The sequence below is a fragment of the Saccopteryx leptura genome, chromosome 1, assembly GCF_036850995.1.
Source record: "Saccopteryx leptura isolate mSacLep1 chromosome 1, mSacLep1_pri_phased_curated, whole genome shotgun sequence".
Classification (NCBI taxonomy): domain Eukaryota; kingdom Metazoa; phylum Chordata; class Mammalia; order Chiroptera; family Emballonuridae; genus Saccopteryx; species Saccopteryx leptura.
Window position 1 is genome coordinate 86,489,074 of NC_089503.1, and position 16,419 is coordinate 86,505,492.

Sequence of the window (16,419 nt, forward strand, 5' to 3'; positions counted from 1 at the left end):
CGTTATAAACGCGCCAATATTCACGTTGCACTTTGGTCACAGATTCGAATTTAGTGAGCCACAGAACACACTGAACTTTCGTCTGTACCATCCACATCTCAAATGGCATGGCCGTGGGCTGCTCTGCTGTATACATGGTGTTCTGTCATCGTCTGTGCATGGGCACATGCTGCCACAATATCCTACAGAAACTGGGAGGGGCCCTGGCCAGTTGGCTCAGTGGTAGAGCATCAGTCTGGCATGTGGGAGTCCCGGGATCGATTCCCAGCCAGGGTACACAGGAGAAGAGCCCAACTGCTTCTCCACCCCTCCCCCTCTCCTTCCTCTCTGTCTCTCTCTTCCCCTCCCGCAACCAAGGCTCCATTGAAGCAAAGCTGGCCAGGCACTGAGGATGGCTCTATGGCCTCTGCCTCAGGCATTAGAATGGCTTTGGTTGCAACAGAGCAACACCCCAGATGGGCAGAGCATCGCCCCCTGGTGGGCATGCCACGTGGATCCCGGTTGGGCGCATGCAGGAGTCTGTCTGACTGCCTCCCTGTTTCCAACTTCAGAAAAATACAAAAAAAAAGAAAAAGAAAGAAAGAAAGAAAGAAAGAAAGAAAGAAAGAAAGAAAGAAAGAAAGAAAGAAAGAAAGAAAGAAAGAAAGAAAGAAAAAGAAAGAAAAGAAACTGGGAGCGTTTTCCTTTTATTTGGTGCAGATTTCACATTTCTGTCGTCTTTTGTTGCTTTTCTGTGACCAGTCAAAAGTGCACCATGATTTCACAGACACACTGTATTAATATTGATATATTAAATATTATATAAGTAAACATTTGACTGGTTCATTTACATCTCCAGAAATTTTGGCCAGAACATATTTGTATATTTTAGTGGGAAAAATGGGAGAGCTTGCCCTATGGTCCAATTAGCCTGGGAAAGTCTTGGTTTACATGTTACCCCAGTTTTAATTATTGATAGTACTCCATTTCATTCTCAGAAATGTACTGGTTGGGATGATAAATTTTGTGGTCATCACCCATAAAAAGTGGTTCATTTGCTGAAGTAAATTTCTCAAGGGGAGAAAAATCCATAAGATTTCAGGAAAATTGGGCTTTAGGACTGCCCCACAGAACCTTGGGAAAGTGATGGGAAAACAATAAAATTAAGGACAGAATGACTGGACAGTGATAACTGTCTGCTAATATTTCTGCTTATTTCCCATTCTAATCTCTGAGGTTGGGTCTATTTAGCTCTGGATTAAACTCTGCCCTACAATGAAACCAGTTTTGCACTACAGAAAACTGAAGTCAATGAAAACACCTTTGCACCAATCAGGTGCTGCTGGTGACCCTGCATTCTCCTCTGAATGAATCCCAGTTTCCTCAGTGGTGTTTCATCATTTTACTTGGCTTGTTTTTAATTACTTTTCCATTTCATTAGTAAGGTGATTAAAATAAATGCAATTGTAGAATGAAAGACTACCTCAAGAATTAGTACCCTTCCTAAAAAAAAAAAATCCAAAAAACAAAAACAAAACAAAACAAAAACCACTACTGGAGACCACTTCCCCCATCCCATCTTTAAATACTCTTTCAGTGTCCTGGAAATGACTTCTGGTGGATTTTATGTTCAGGAATGTACATAGACCTATACTTCAAATAACTTCAAAATAATAGTCACAGGCCCTGGCCGGTTGGCTCAGCGGTAGAGCGTCGGCCTGGCGTGTGGGGGACACGGGGTCGATTCCTGGCCAGGGCACATAGGAGAAGCGCCCATTTGCTTCTCCACCCCCCCCTTCCTCTCTGTCTCTCTTCCCCTCCCGCAGCCAATGCTCTATTGGAGCAAAGATGGCCCGGGTGCTGGGGATGGCTCCTTGGCCTCTGCCCCAGGAGCTAGAGTGGCTCTGGTCACGGCAGAGCGACGCCCCAGAGGGGCAGAGCATCACCCCCTGGTGGGCAGAGCGTCACCCCTGGTGGGCGTGCCGGGTGGATCCCGGTCGGGCGCATGCGGGAATCTGTCTGTCTCTCCCCGTTTCCAGCTTCAGAAAAATACAAAAAAATAAATAAATAATAATAATAATAATAATAATAATAGTAATAGTCACAAATATGTATTGAGCACTTAATCAAATATTTAGGTGATGAAAACATTAATGAAATTCCTGCTTTCAGACAACTCAATCTTGGATAAGGAAAAAATCCTTGAATTAAACCCAATAAATAGTTATTAAACAGTGAGGTAAGTCCTATAATAAAGGTGTATAAGAAACTATGGTCAGAGAGAGAGGGAGACAGGGAGAGAGGGGCAGAGGAGGGGCTGGGATGTGGGCTGAGACGGTAGGGTAGCTGCATTTCATCAAATCCACTCTAGCCAGTTCATTCATCTTCCATTTTAAGAGAAGGAATGTTGAAGTGAATAAAGTCAGGGCAAGGACAAATCCAGGCTGTTTCAAGGGCTTCAATCTCCCAAATATGAAAAGCACTATGTTAATTCTCCACAAAACCCCTGCCCCTGCAGTGACTGGGGAGATGGGGAGGTTTCACACACACACACACACACACACACATACACACACACACACACACACACACACACAATCATGCAAGAACAAAAAATGAAGAATAAGTAAGTGTTATAAGAAGCAAAGGGAGAATAGTGCAGGCAAAATAAAAACAGATTCAAGGCCAGGTGAAGGAGCGTAGCATTCCCAAAGGCTTGGTGGGAGAAGGGCTCAGGAAAAGAGTGCAACTTCTAGGTCTGTGATGGCGAAACTTTTTATAAAAACCACCCACTTTTTTTTTTTTTTTTTTTTTTTTTTGGTATTTTTCTGAGGTTGGAAACGGGGAGGCAGTCAGACAGACTCCCGCATGTGCCCGACCGGGATCCACCCGGCATGCCCACCGGGGGGGGGTGCTCTGCCCATCTGGGGCGTTGCTCTGCCACAATCAGAGCCATTCTAGCGCCTGAGACAGAGGCCACAGAGCCATCTTCAGCGCCCGGAGGGAAGAGAGAGACAGAGAGGAAGGAGAGGGGGAGGGATGGAGAAGCAAATGGGCACTTCTCCTGTGTGCCCTGGCCGGGAATCGAACCTGGGACTCCTGCATGCCAGGCCAACACTCTACCACTGAGCCAACCAGCCAGGGCCAAAAACCACCCACTTTTGCAGTGCTGGTCAACCTGGTCCCTCCTGCCCACTAGTAGGCGGTCCAACTTTCATGGTGTACCAAACCTGGCGCCATTTGGTTGCTCCACTATGCCCACCATGGGAAGCTGGAATGCCCACTAGTGGGCGGGAGGGACCAGGTTGACCAGCACTGCAAAAGTGGGCGGTTTTTATAAAAAGGTTCGCCATGATGGTTCTAGGTGATGAAAGGCCCCATGCCCTGCATTTAGAAATCTGGGCTTTATTCCATGGATGGTTCACAAGTAGTTTCTCAGAAAGATCACTGGTTCCATTGCACCTACAGAATAGAGTTCACACTCCAGATCCCTGCTGGTCCAAGGTAACTTTCAATTTCATTTCTTGCTGTTTCCATGAAATAACTGAAAAGTCATCACTGGAATGCATGTTTGTTTGTTTGTTTTTTTCAGATACTCAGGATTTTCACTGTGAATACCTTACTCTTTCTTCACTTACAAAGTTTCTATTCGTTCTTTGACAGCCTCCTCTCTGAAGCTTTTGCCAATTCCCTCAGATAGAACTAGATTTTTTACTTTTCTCTATTTGCTAGCAATGTATGGGCAGCAGGACAGAACTAAGCAGGTGCTTAACACTGTAGGCACTCAAAATATTAGTCTAACACACTCTTCTTCAGAAGGTAACACAAACTGTTTATAGTACACTAGCTGTTTTTAGATGGTATATTGAATATACATTTAAATAGAAAAATTTTAAATGTGTTTTAGAAAAATTATAACTACCACATCAAACTCAGAATTTCAGAAATATTATTCCTTAGGAAATAGCTAAGTGAAATGATACTATATTAACCAAAAAAAAAATGTTCAGGAATGAGTACCCTCTCGATATTCCTTATTAACTCACCCTGCTTACAATTTTCTACAGCGCTTATTATTACCATATGACATATAAATTTATTGCTCCTCCCTGCCCCCTCCCCAGAATGCAGGCTTCACAAGGTCAGGAGTTTGGTCCATTTTGTATGGTTCTATACTCTAGAACTTGAAATAGTACCTGATAAGTGTAGGGGCTTAACATACAGAGAACAAGGGAGATATTAATGGAGAATGAAAAGGATAGAGATTAATGTACTGGACCAATCCACAGAATCAGTTTTTGATCTGGAAGGGACTTCAGTGCTCTCATTCTATAGATAAGGAAACTGATGCCCAGAATGGGTTGGTGGCTTACTGAAGGCAGTGAGTGCAGAGCCAAGACTCCAACCCATATCACTTAATGAAAGGTTGAACACCCCATAACATCTACTTATAGTCAATATAGACAAATGAAGGTTTATTACTTCTCATAACAGACCTTAACAGTCTGGGACTCCATTAAGAGAATGAGATAGTATCGCTTGCTTCATTCAAGAACAAAGATGAACGAGAAAACTGGGATTTTCTGTCCCACAGTTTTCTAGTAAATACCAGTAGATTATTGATGAAAACATCAGCATTACCTCCAAGGACCATACCAGCCTGACAGCACTTTCTTAGGCGACATGCTGGGCAGTTTTTTCTGCGGATTTTATCTACAATGCAGTCGTTTCTTCCAGCACATAAATAATTATGCTGCCCTAAAAATATAAAAAGGTAAAAATTATTTACATGATCTAAAGACCAATGAACATCTTATGCAATTACAACTGAAAAAGAGGACATGTACACGTTAGCGAGTGTATGACTGTCCCAGCCAGCCTCTTGCTTAGCGTAACTGAATGTTGGTAGTGCTCCACTGCTGCTCAATACTTCACCTGTGCCTTCGGGAGCCTCACTGAGGTGAACACAGCTGAGAAATCAATTCCAAAGCTCCTTTAAAAATCTTTTGTTCGAGATTTGTGTATCTTAGTGGTGTCAGGATCAGAATGCCCTTAGACCTTTTGCCATGTCAAGTTGCTCATAAGAATTAGTCATATATGTTGCATACCCATCAACCAAAGTCAGATTGTCCTCCGTCACCCTCTATCTAGTTTTCTTTGTGCCCCTCCCCCTCCCCCTTCCACTGTCCCTCCTTCCCTCTCGTGCCCCCCCTCGCCCCCGCCCCCGGTAACCACCACACTCTTGTCCATGTCTCTTAGTCTCGTTTTTATGTCCCACCAATGTATGGAATCATGTAGTTCTTGGTAATTGAATGACAAGATAACCTGGACATGTTTTCTTTTAATATATGTACCCTGATTTATTGATGTCACCCCATTAACATTAATAAAAATTTATAAAAAATAAATAAAGTCATGCAGATTCTTCCATTAAAAAAAAGAGAATTAGTCATATAAAATAGTCAAGTTCTATTAAAACTGTTCCTTTTTTCTAAAATATAAACCTTCAAGGAAACAGATACAGATACAGACTACTGAATTAAAGGAGTCTCTAGAATAGACCTTGTATAAACTGGTGTTTAATTCTATTGGAAAACCCTGGAGCTAGCTCACTCTTAAAGAGTCTAATGATCATGAATAGCATGTAAAGAATGTCACTAGTTGTACTGACTTTGTTGCCTGGTTTATCTCGGCCACAAATTAGAAAACAAGATGAATAGAAATAAAGATAAAAGGAGAACAGTTTAAAACAATGAAAAGTACTCAAGGAGAGGACAGAAAAATATAGAAGAAATATGGATATATGACCCCGGGGTTATTTTGTGTAGGGAAACTACATTTACCCTTAAAAAAGTCTGGAATATGAATTTACTATTCAACAATGATAATTTTCTAAACAAAAAATGTGTTCTTTTTAATGAGTCATAGAACAATCTAATTCAGTTTGAACAAAAATGAACAAATATTTCAGCTTAAAAATGTAAGTATTAACTAAGTGGAAATTTCTATAAAATAGACTGTGAGTCTTTTAATGTTATCAGCTTACTTATACTTCTTAAACATGAAAAATAATTTTAAAATATTATAGAATTTTCCTATAGTATTTTATATTACTTGATATTAAAATCAGATTCACTCTTCTGGTGGAAGGAACACAGAGGTACCTTAAATGTGTGCTTAACTAAGTGGGAGAAAGGATCTGCTCAAATGGCAAAATGCAAAAAGGCGAAATCTATGAGACAGCTAATAACAAAACAGTCCTTAACAGAAGCATTTTTGGAAAAGCACAGATAGTCTTTTCTTAAAAAGATATTCCTCTATGAAATTATGTTCACGTACTGTAAGGTATTTTTTCCCGCCGAGAAGGAAGTAACGGGGCTCAGAGCCACGAAGTGTGGAAAAATAAAAGGCGTTTTTTTTTGTTTGTTTGTTTGTTTTTTTGTATTTTTCTGAAGCTGGAAACGGGGAGAGACAGTCAGACAGACTCCCACATGTGCCCGACCGGGATCCACCCGGCATGCTCACCAGGGACGACGCTCTGCCCACCAGGGGGCGATGCTCTGCCCCTCCGGGGTGTCGCTCTGCCATGACCAGAGCCACTCTAGCGCCTGGGGCAGAGGCCAAGAAGCCATCCCCAGCGCCCGGGCCATCTTTGGTCCAATGGAGCCTTGGCTGTGGGAGGGGAAGAGAGAGACAGAGAGGAAGGAGGGGGTGGGGTGGAAAAGCAAATGGGCGCTTCTCCTATGTGCCCTGGCTGGGAATCGAACCCGGGTCCCCTGCATGCCAGGCCGACGCTCTACCGCTGAGCCAACTGGCCAGGGTAAAAGGCTTTATTAAGTATAGAGTGCGCATCCCGCCCGGCAAGGTTCCCTGGCCCTGAGGTAAGATGGAGGCCAGGGAAGTTACATGGATTAAACCGTGTGGGAGATATTTAAAGGGTCCCTCTAGGGAAGTGGAGCTAACATAACGTGGTGAAATCCCACTGGCTGGCAGACGATCGCATTTTTCCAAACGGTTCCTGTGAAGCCTCCTTTTGGCGCACTTGGTTGTGGGCGGTTCTAGCCAAAGTTCCCAGGTCTGAGTTCCCCACGTGACCATCCCCCATTATCCACCGACCTTACACGTACTACATACATACTGTCATTCATTCTTTTGCTTAGGAGTCCTGGGCTGTGCCGAGAGATTGAAGAAAGAGGCTGACAACTCCAGAATTAGAGAGTTTATTCAGGAAACTTATAGACAAAAAGAAGCAGTTTTTAGCAACAGCAAGATGGTAGATCTCACTGGAAATCCCATGGGACTTGCTAAATAGAGCCAAAGTGGCATGTGCTAACACTGGTGGCTTGAGCCATGTGGCACATGCTTCTTAAGAGTTGAATAAACCAAAGCAGTAAAAAAATTATCAGGCCCATTTACCAATGCAAGAATATTTCCTTTATGTGATACGGGCAACCCTTCCTGGTGTGAACAGATGCTCACTTTGCTTTGTAAAATGGCTTGGGTCATGTTAAGTACTCAAAATCTTGTCCTCCCTCCCTCCCTCCCTCTCTCCCTCCCTTCTTCCTTCCTTCCTTCTTTCCTTCTTTCCTTCCTTCCTTCCTCCCTCTCTCTCTTTCCCTCCTTCCTTCTTCCTTCCTTCCTTCCTTTCTTTCTTTCTTTCTTTCTTTCTTTCTTTCTTTCTTTCTTTCTTTCTTTCTTTTTCCTTTTTTTTATTTCTCTATCTATATCCAGCCATCCAGCCATCTCCTTTCATCTAGACCCTACACTGGTTTCTCACAAGGGGAGAGAACAAAAATAAGAACAAGATTTTGCATCCTATACAAAGGACAAACTTAAACAATATACATGGATATAATTGTTTGAAAGAATGCTGTCTTATTCTATACTCCTATGCCACAAATATCCAAGGGGAAAAAAGCCTAAAACACCAACAGCTGGAATACAGCAGGCTAGTCTCATTTCTACTTCTTAAATAATTTTTAAGAGTATTTCCTTCTTCAATGTCTCAGAGAAAGACTGCCCCTTTGCCAGGACTCTCAGAGTATGTTCTTAAAACCATTTCTTCCTGCCTGCTTTCAAATCTTCCCATCAAAGCCCTGGCTGGTTAGCTCATCAGTAGAGTGTTGGCCTCATGAGTGGAAGTCCCAGGTTCAATTCCCGGTCAGGGCACACAAGAGAAGCACCCATCTGCTTCTCCACTCTTCCCCCTCTCCTTCTTCTCTATCTCTCTCTTCCCCTCCTGCAGCCAAGGCTCCCTTGGAGCAAAGTTGGCCCAGGCACTGAGAACAGTTCCACAGCCTCCACCTCAGGAGCTAGAATGGCTCCAGTTACAACAGAGCAACACCCTAGAGGGGACAAGCATCGTCCCTGTTGGGCATGCCAGGTGGATCCCGGTTGGGTGCATGTGGAGTCTGACTGCCTCCCTACTTCTAACTTTGGAAAAATACAAAAAAAAAATCTTCCCCATCAATCTCCCATTTTCTCTTCTAAAATCTTCAGTCTCTTCTTCCTCTCCAGTGATGTCCTAGTGTCTCCTCAAGTTTTTCCATTTCCAAAACTCTAGTATCAAGAGGAAAAAAAAAGGAATTCTGTAATTCTGTCTCATTCTAAATTCTCACATCCCTCTTTTTGTCATCTATGTTGTTGCAAAAGTCATCTTAATATGCACTCTAATTACCCAACTTTCTTTACTCCTCAGCAAAATGTAATTGGTTCATAAGGCCCTGGCCAGTTGCCTCAGTGGTAGAGCATCGGCTCAGCATGTGGAGGTGCCGGGTACAAATCCCGCCCAGGGCACAAAGGAGAAGTGCCCACCTGCTTATCCACCCTTCTCCCTCTCCTTTCTCTCTGTCTCTCTCTTCCCCTCCTGCAGCCAAGGCTCCATTGGAGCAAAGTTGGCCCGGGTGCTGAGGATGGCTTGACGGCCTCCACCTCAGGCACTAGAATGGCTCTGGTTGTAATGGCGCAATGGCCCTGGTGGGCTTGCCGGGTGGATCCTGGTTGGGCACATGTGGGAGTCTTTCTCTCTGCCTCCCTGCTTCTCACTTCAGAAAAAAAAATTGCTGTTTTTCACTCTCATTATAAAATAGTTTAACATCATCAAAGATTTAATTCCTAAGTAATGTGGGTTCTTTCCTGAGCTCTGTGTAAGTTCCCACTGGCAATTTCAATCCCCACCTGCTCTTCTGATTTGTTTTTTTGGGGTAGGACTCTTCATCTGTGTTTGCAACAGTCCCTTTGCCAATCCCTCTTCCTCTGACTATTCTTTGTATGTTGTTTTCCATTGTAAACACTATGTGGGTAGTTTCATCATCTTCTCAGTGTTCCAAAATCTCATCCTGAGCTCTGTCCTTCCAATCATCTCTGTAGATAGCTCAAACTCAGCACATACAAAGAAGAATGTAGCAGTTATCTGGTTAAAATTTTGATTTAATAAACTGTATTATTAGAGAAATTTTGTAACAAATTAAAAAAATTCAAAATGAAAAATCAACAACCATATTAGCATGTGACTATTTTCATTTTCACATTTCCTTTCAACCTGCCTATACAGACCTAAAGAGTACATACTATCTATTTGTTAATATTTTTTAGGTGAATGTATATATAGTTTTACAAAACCCTCATTGATTCAATGAGTATTGTTTATCAAATATATCCCAACACTATTTTTCAAATAGTCACTTTTCCTCACTAAATGAAGATGCCATTTTAATAGCTGATACTGGATGTTGAAGAACAGTTATTGAAGTCAGACTGCTTGTTCAAAGCTCAGATCTGTAGCTTTCTATCCATAAGATAATAATAGCAATAGGCAATTTTTAAGCACTTACTATATATTAGGCACTGTTATAAGATATTTGTATATATTAACTCATTTAATCATCACAGCAACCTTTGAAAGTTTTATATATTATATATTATATATAATGTAATTATAATATATAATGATATATCTATATCTATATATATATATCTCCCATTTTATAGCAAGTTAACTGAGGCACCGAGAAGTAACATGCTTAAGACAACACAGAAATTTTGGCTTATTATCTAGTATAGGAGGTTAAGAGTAGGAAGTAATATTGCTAAGTTCAAATTTCAACCCCACTATTTACTAGCTGGGTGACCTTTTTTTACCTTTTGGTAAGTAAAATAAAGATAATACTAGTATCTAGGGTTGCATTAAAGGATTATATCAGCTCATGTAAGATCTTAAAATAGTCTGGCACATAGCAAGAACTTAATAAATGTCTCCTATAATCCTGATTATTACCTCATCCCTAAATTTCAAATATAGTTAGAATTGTCTTAGACATAAGAGAATTCTATACCTAGTCAAGTTATTCAATTTTAAAAGCAACTGAAAGACACTTTCAAATATGCAGAAAGTCAGAAAATAAGGCCCTGATATACTCTTCCTAAACAGTGTCCTAAAGATGCTACTTAGTCAACAATAAATGAGTGCAATAGAGAATGTATGAGGGAGAAAGGCTGGTATGAAAGAACTAAAAATGAGTCCTATGTAAATTTAAACATATACAGATGCTCTTTGACTTACACAATGGGGTTACGTCCTGGTAAACCCAATGCAAGTTGAAAATACAGTTAAATTAAAAATACACTTAATACATTTAACCTGCCTAACACATAACTTAGCCTAGCCTACCTTGAACATGCTCAAAATACTTACATTAGCTTATAGTTGGGCACAATTATCTAAAACAAAGCCTATTTTATAATAAAGTGTTAACTATTTCACAAAATTTATTATGTACCATATATTGCTTTCACACCATTGTAAAGTTGAAAAAAGGTAACTGGGGCTTAAAAATCATGAGGGGCTAGGATTTGTAACCTCAGGTCCACTGTGAGAAAGGGGAGCGAACTGAGGTCTGCATTAATGGGGAGTCTCAAAGGCTGTCTTATCCATGAAAACAGCACTAGAAATCACTACAAAGACATGCCAATGAAGCCAGGGGTCACTTACAACTTTGGGTGGGGAGAAGAGTCATCCATGACTGAAAAAAAAACCCAAAAACATTTTGGGCTTTATGTGAAGTAAATTTCCACTCCTCTATGGTGTTATCTAAAGAACAAATACCAGTCTAAGTCCATTGAAATTCCCAGGGTTCTGGGAGGATCAAATACAAAACTCATGCATAAGAACAGGTATACACATATGGAGAAAAAAATTTATACAAGAATATCTACAGAAGCAGTGTTCATAATAGCCCAAACTGAAAACAACTTAAATAATCATCTATAATATAATGTATAGAATGTATAAACAAACTCTGCTTTATTTATTCAATGCATTATTAAACAGCAATGAGAATAAATATCTCATCCATGCAAAAATGTGGATGAACTCCTGTGTAAAGTAAATAGACATAGAAAAATACTGTATGATTCCATTAAAATAAAATTCCCAAACAGTCAAAACCATCTATGATGTTAGAAGTTGGGGTGGAGGTTACTTCTGGGAGCAACTGGAAGGGGTGCAAGGGAGCCTCTGAGAAGTTACTTATTTTTTAAATTTTGTGACCTGGGTGATGTTAGTAACATGGTTTAATTTATTTAGTGATAATTCATTAAGCTGTATAATTTTATTTGAGAATGTTTCTGAGAATATTAGTGTCAATAAAGTTTCCATCTTTCCGTTTTAAAATGGTTCCACCCAAGAGGACAGCCTACATTGCAGTCCAGTATAGGCTGTCTTCTGGAAGACACTATGTATGGCTAACCACTGGAAGAGCAGAGACTGAGGGCTGGAGTCAGAAATGTACAGAGAGAAGAGAGGTATCACCTGCATTCTCAATAAAATATCCCTAAGAATCCCACCAAAATGTATTGCTAGAAAATCAGCTATAATCATCCATTAAAGATGGAGAATCCCAGGAGAGCAGAGAAAGCCCACGTGGAGGAGAGGAGAAGCAGCCAAGATGGTGGAGTGCTGAAGGAGAAGCCACTTTGCGCAGAGTTTGTGCAGAGAGAAGGAGATGGGGAACAGAGGTGAATGAGACTGGTGAGGTAGAAGCCTTTGATTCTAGGAAACTTGGTTAAGTCAGTGGCTTTGGGAGACCTGAATGGAAAGGGAAGTGATTTCCCACTGTGTGTATTTCCTGCATGTAGGGTGCAAGCTAGAATTAAAGCTAATGGTCCATCCAAAAAAAAAAAAAGATGGAGAATCCCAGTGACCTAACCTACCTGCTCTGTAATGCTGTCCCCTCTCTGTCAGCCCTCTACCTGTGCCATCATCCTGATCCACCTCTAGTGAGTCTTAGGAGTGTGAGCAGGGTAAACAGAGAGGAAAGTGTCCTTGTTCTTTTCTTCCCTGAAGGCTTCAGGCCCCAAGCAGGACTGAGCTGGGGCAACAGAGAAACCCTCAAGTAGGTGAGAATTGGAAGTTTGACAATAATGCTGACCTGTGCATTTTGATTACTAAAGTGAGATTATTCTTCTGATTAAAAGCTATGTGATGAGCCTAAAATTTTATGCAGAGAATGAAAAACTAGCCCAATAAAGCATGTTTTGATAGATGTGTTGCTGAAATTGGTATTTTGAAAGATATATATATTTATATACAACTGGATAAAACAATTAGGGAATTGTTTTAAGGTTGCTAGAAATGTAAGTGTAAACAAGTGGCTCTCAACTAACTAGAGGCAGTTTTTCCCCCTTACCCCAATCCCGCTCTTGAATATTTCACAATGCATAGGAATAACTTGGGTGTACAGAACTGAGGGATAACTGCTACTGAGGAGATGCCAGGGATGCTGCTTAACATCTTACAATATACACAGGACAGTCCCTACAACAAAGGATTAACTGGCCCAAAATGTCAGTAGTGCCAAGGTTGAGAAATGTTGGTGTAAAGTCACGATCATGCCATTTTTAAAACATATTTCTTTTCTAGGTCTGTCCACTGAATATGCCCAGAAGTAAAGACAAATGTAGCAGCAATAGATGCTAGGGTCCAGATTGTTATGTCTAATATTTTCATCTAAAAGGAACCAGGGCTCCTTAGAGACATGGCTGGGACTAGAAACGTACAAGTTGACCTTGGGATACTTTGTTGTGACACAATTTGATGTTATTGAGAGCTAATAAAATTTTGTAGAAGACAAACTGACCAAAGATAAGACAATATGAACATAAAAAAAGAATAGTTTAAGTGAATGGAACACAATGACTATATAAAAAGCCACAAGTACATATAATATGAAAGAAAAAAAGAAAGAAAAAGAAAAAAAAAAAGGAACTCACTGAAAACTACTGGAGGTTGCTAGGGCACAAACTCATTACTTTAAAAATTGATTTATAATGTGAAATAATTAAATATCTAATAAGCCTTCCAGCAAAAATTATAATTTAAGATTATAAAATTACTTTTGGAAGAGAACAAGAACTATTAAAAAGATTTACAGCCTATAAAATTAGAAGAAATATAGTAGAATATCACCCTTTAGCAATCCTTAATTAAAAGACCTCCAATTCTCAAATGTAAAAAGACAAATTACTTCACCATTTTCCAACTAGTCATCTGTGTGACACATTTTCTTCATACACTTCAACCAAAACAACAGATTGCAACAGACTGATGTAGATGAAGGTATGAAATACAGATGCATTTTATTAAGGCAGACATTAAAATGACCTATAAAAATGTAAAACAATGTTACTCTGTCATTAACATTTTTTGGTTTGAAAACTGAGCATCTAATGAGTTTGCTTTTTTAAACAAGTTAATAAAAAGTTTGAAAAATATGTTTTCATTTATCATATGATAAATATTAATAGATATAATCCATAAAAACAACTCTTTAGTTTCTTAATAATTTTTAATTATGTAAAGGATACATGAGACCAGATGTTTTGGAACCACTGGCCTGTGTAAGATTCTTGCCAGAGTGTTTAATCTGAGTCTAATAATGTAGAAAAAATCAGACAAATCCAGATTGTGGAGAATTTCTACATAACAGCTGCCTTGACTCCTCAAAAATATCAATGTTGTTAAAGACAAAAAATGATGATAATCCTTTTAGATTAAAGAAGGCTAAAAACCAAATGAAATACAAAGTTCTTGATTTGATCCTGCTAATAAAATAATATATAATTGGGTAAATGTAATATTGGCTATATAATAGATAAAAGTATTATATCAATGTTAAATTTTTGGGTATAATGATATTGTGGTTATATTGCAGAATGTTCTTGTTCTTAGGAGATACAATTTGAAATCTTGGGAGGTGAAATTTGATGTCTACAACTTACTTTGACATAGTTAAGTATGGATATTCATTTTACTACTTATTCAAATTTTCTGTATGTTTTCTAGAATACAAAGTAATCTAAAGACAGAATAACATATAGGTTTGAACCAGTGTTTCATATTAGCCAATCTGGAATTGGTCATGTAGAAAGTGAGTGAAAATGGAGAAGAATGAATATTTGGCAGAGTGTGAAAGAGAGCCAGATGATGCAATTTTGAAAGTATCTTAAATGTAAGATTCATGGGTTTCTAATTAAAGTCAAAGAAAATGTATAGGGGCAGAAGAAGAAAGGAAACAAAATTTTATTGAGAATACTCAGGGCCAGTGTACTAGGAATTTAACAGCTTTATTTCATGTAATTCATACAACAAAATATATATTATATAGATATTTAAAAGGTACATGGAAATACCTATGGATGGGATAGACATAAAGATTCTTGGTCTGGGAACAAAGTGGGCACAAGATATGATCCTTAATAAGAGAGACATGGGAACTGGGCACCAGATATGAACATATGACATCTGAAAAGAGTCATCGGGAGAGTTAATCTCACTGGTGGGTAGCCAGGGCAGAGAGAATGGCACCTCCCATCTCTGATAAGAGAACATTAATAAGCTTTATCCTGAACAAGAGGCCACCCCAGGAATTCAATTTCTCCCAAATATCAGACAGACATGTACTTCAGTAGAGACTGGGCATATTCCTAAAACCTTATTCGTGCGTGTGTGTGTGTGTGTGTGTGTGTGTGTGTGTGTGTGTGTGTCTGTATTGCTTTCACCCAAGAATGAATGGTGGCTCACCTTAACAGAATTCTTGCCAATCTCATCACTTAGTGTTTCAAAGAGAAAATCTAATGTGAGCCCAAGTTGTATTTCTTGGTAGGTAACCTGTTTTCTTCCTGTTTAAAATCATAGAGGGTATTTTCGTTCTGTGTGACACTAAAATTTTTTTCAATGTCTGTGAAAGTGTAGTTTTATTTCATTATATTTGTTTGGGACAATATAAGCCCTTTTGATGTATAAAGTAAAATTTTTATTTAACTGTTAAATTTACTTCTGCTATTAACTATAAGACCTTGAATAAATCATTTAACCTCTTAGTGCTTCATTTTCTTCATGTATAAAATAATAGTTCAAAAGTTGTTTGAGAGTTAAGTAAAATGTGTTAAAACATGTAGAACTAAGACAGACTAAGTGCTTAATAGGTATTATTATGATAGTTCAGTAAACAAATATTTTTTTATATCTCCCATATCCTGACATTGTTCTGGGTGCTAATGGTGAGATATTAGGAGGTTACTTTCCACAATCAGTTAATACTTTTGCTAAACTTATTTTTTGTTTATTTTACAGAAACACTGATTATTTATGGTTTGAATATCTGTTCTGTTTATGTTTGCTATTCAAAAGCACAGTGATGAGACCATATGCTTTATAATCAAGTGGACTTTCACTCATATTCTAGCTTTATCACTAACTAAACCTTGAGAAAACTATTAAGTCTTAGTTTACCCATCCATAAAATGGAAATAAAAGATAAATGGTATATAATTAAATGAGTCTAAGTTAGATAAATTACTCAGCATCTTGACTGGTATATTGTAAAAATACCATATCTCCCCATGTATAAGACGCTTCCCATGTATAAGATGCACCTTAATTTGGGGGCCAGAAATTTGAAAAAAAAAAAGATTATATGAAGTTATTGAACTCAAGTTTTATTCATCATAAAATTCATGCAACTCCTCATCACTGTCAAAACTCCAATCCATTAGCTTGTCCTCATCTGTGTTCAACAATGAGTGCAAAACAAGCACAAAAAAGTGGGAAATGCAAGTAAAATAATCTACGAGCACTGTATAAGACACACTTAGTTTTTAGATGCAAAATTTTTGAAAAAGGGTGCATCTTATACGTGGGGAAATGTGGTAATAAACCATAGCTTGATATATGAACTCTCCATAACTGATTTTATTCTCCTTTCCTTATGGTTTCCAATATAGATTTTAACTCTGCTACTATGGTTTTTGGACTTTTACCATTTTCTGATCTCATCATCTATGTTTTTATCTCACCTCGTTGTTTCCTTTGACACTTCCTTGTTCTGTTGTCATCTTTTGTCTTAATACCTCAAAATACATTATTACCTAAGTTTTCTTTTG

At 38.9% G+C, this 16,419-nt stretch overlaps 1 protein-coding gene across 2 annotated transcripts in view; it reads right to left on the minus strand.

Moving 5' to 3' along the window:
- PGR (progesterone receptor) overlaps positions 1–16,419 on the minus strand; it is a 90,665-nt gene that overhangs the window by 58,243 nt on the left and 16,003 nt on the right. For both annotated transcript variants that reach the window (XM_066360735.1, XM_066360734.1), the window contains exon 3: positions 4,621–4,737. In XM_066360735.1, the coding sequence (XP_066216832.1) occupies positions 4,621–4,737 (117 nt within the window). The remainder of the gene's footprint in view (positions 1–4,620; positions 4,738–16,419) is intronic.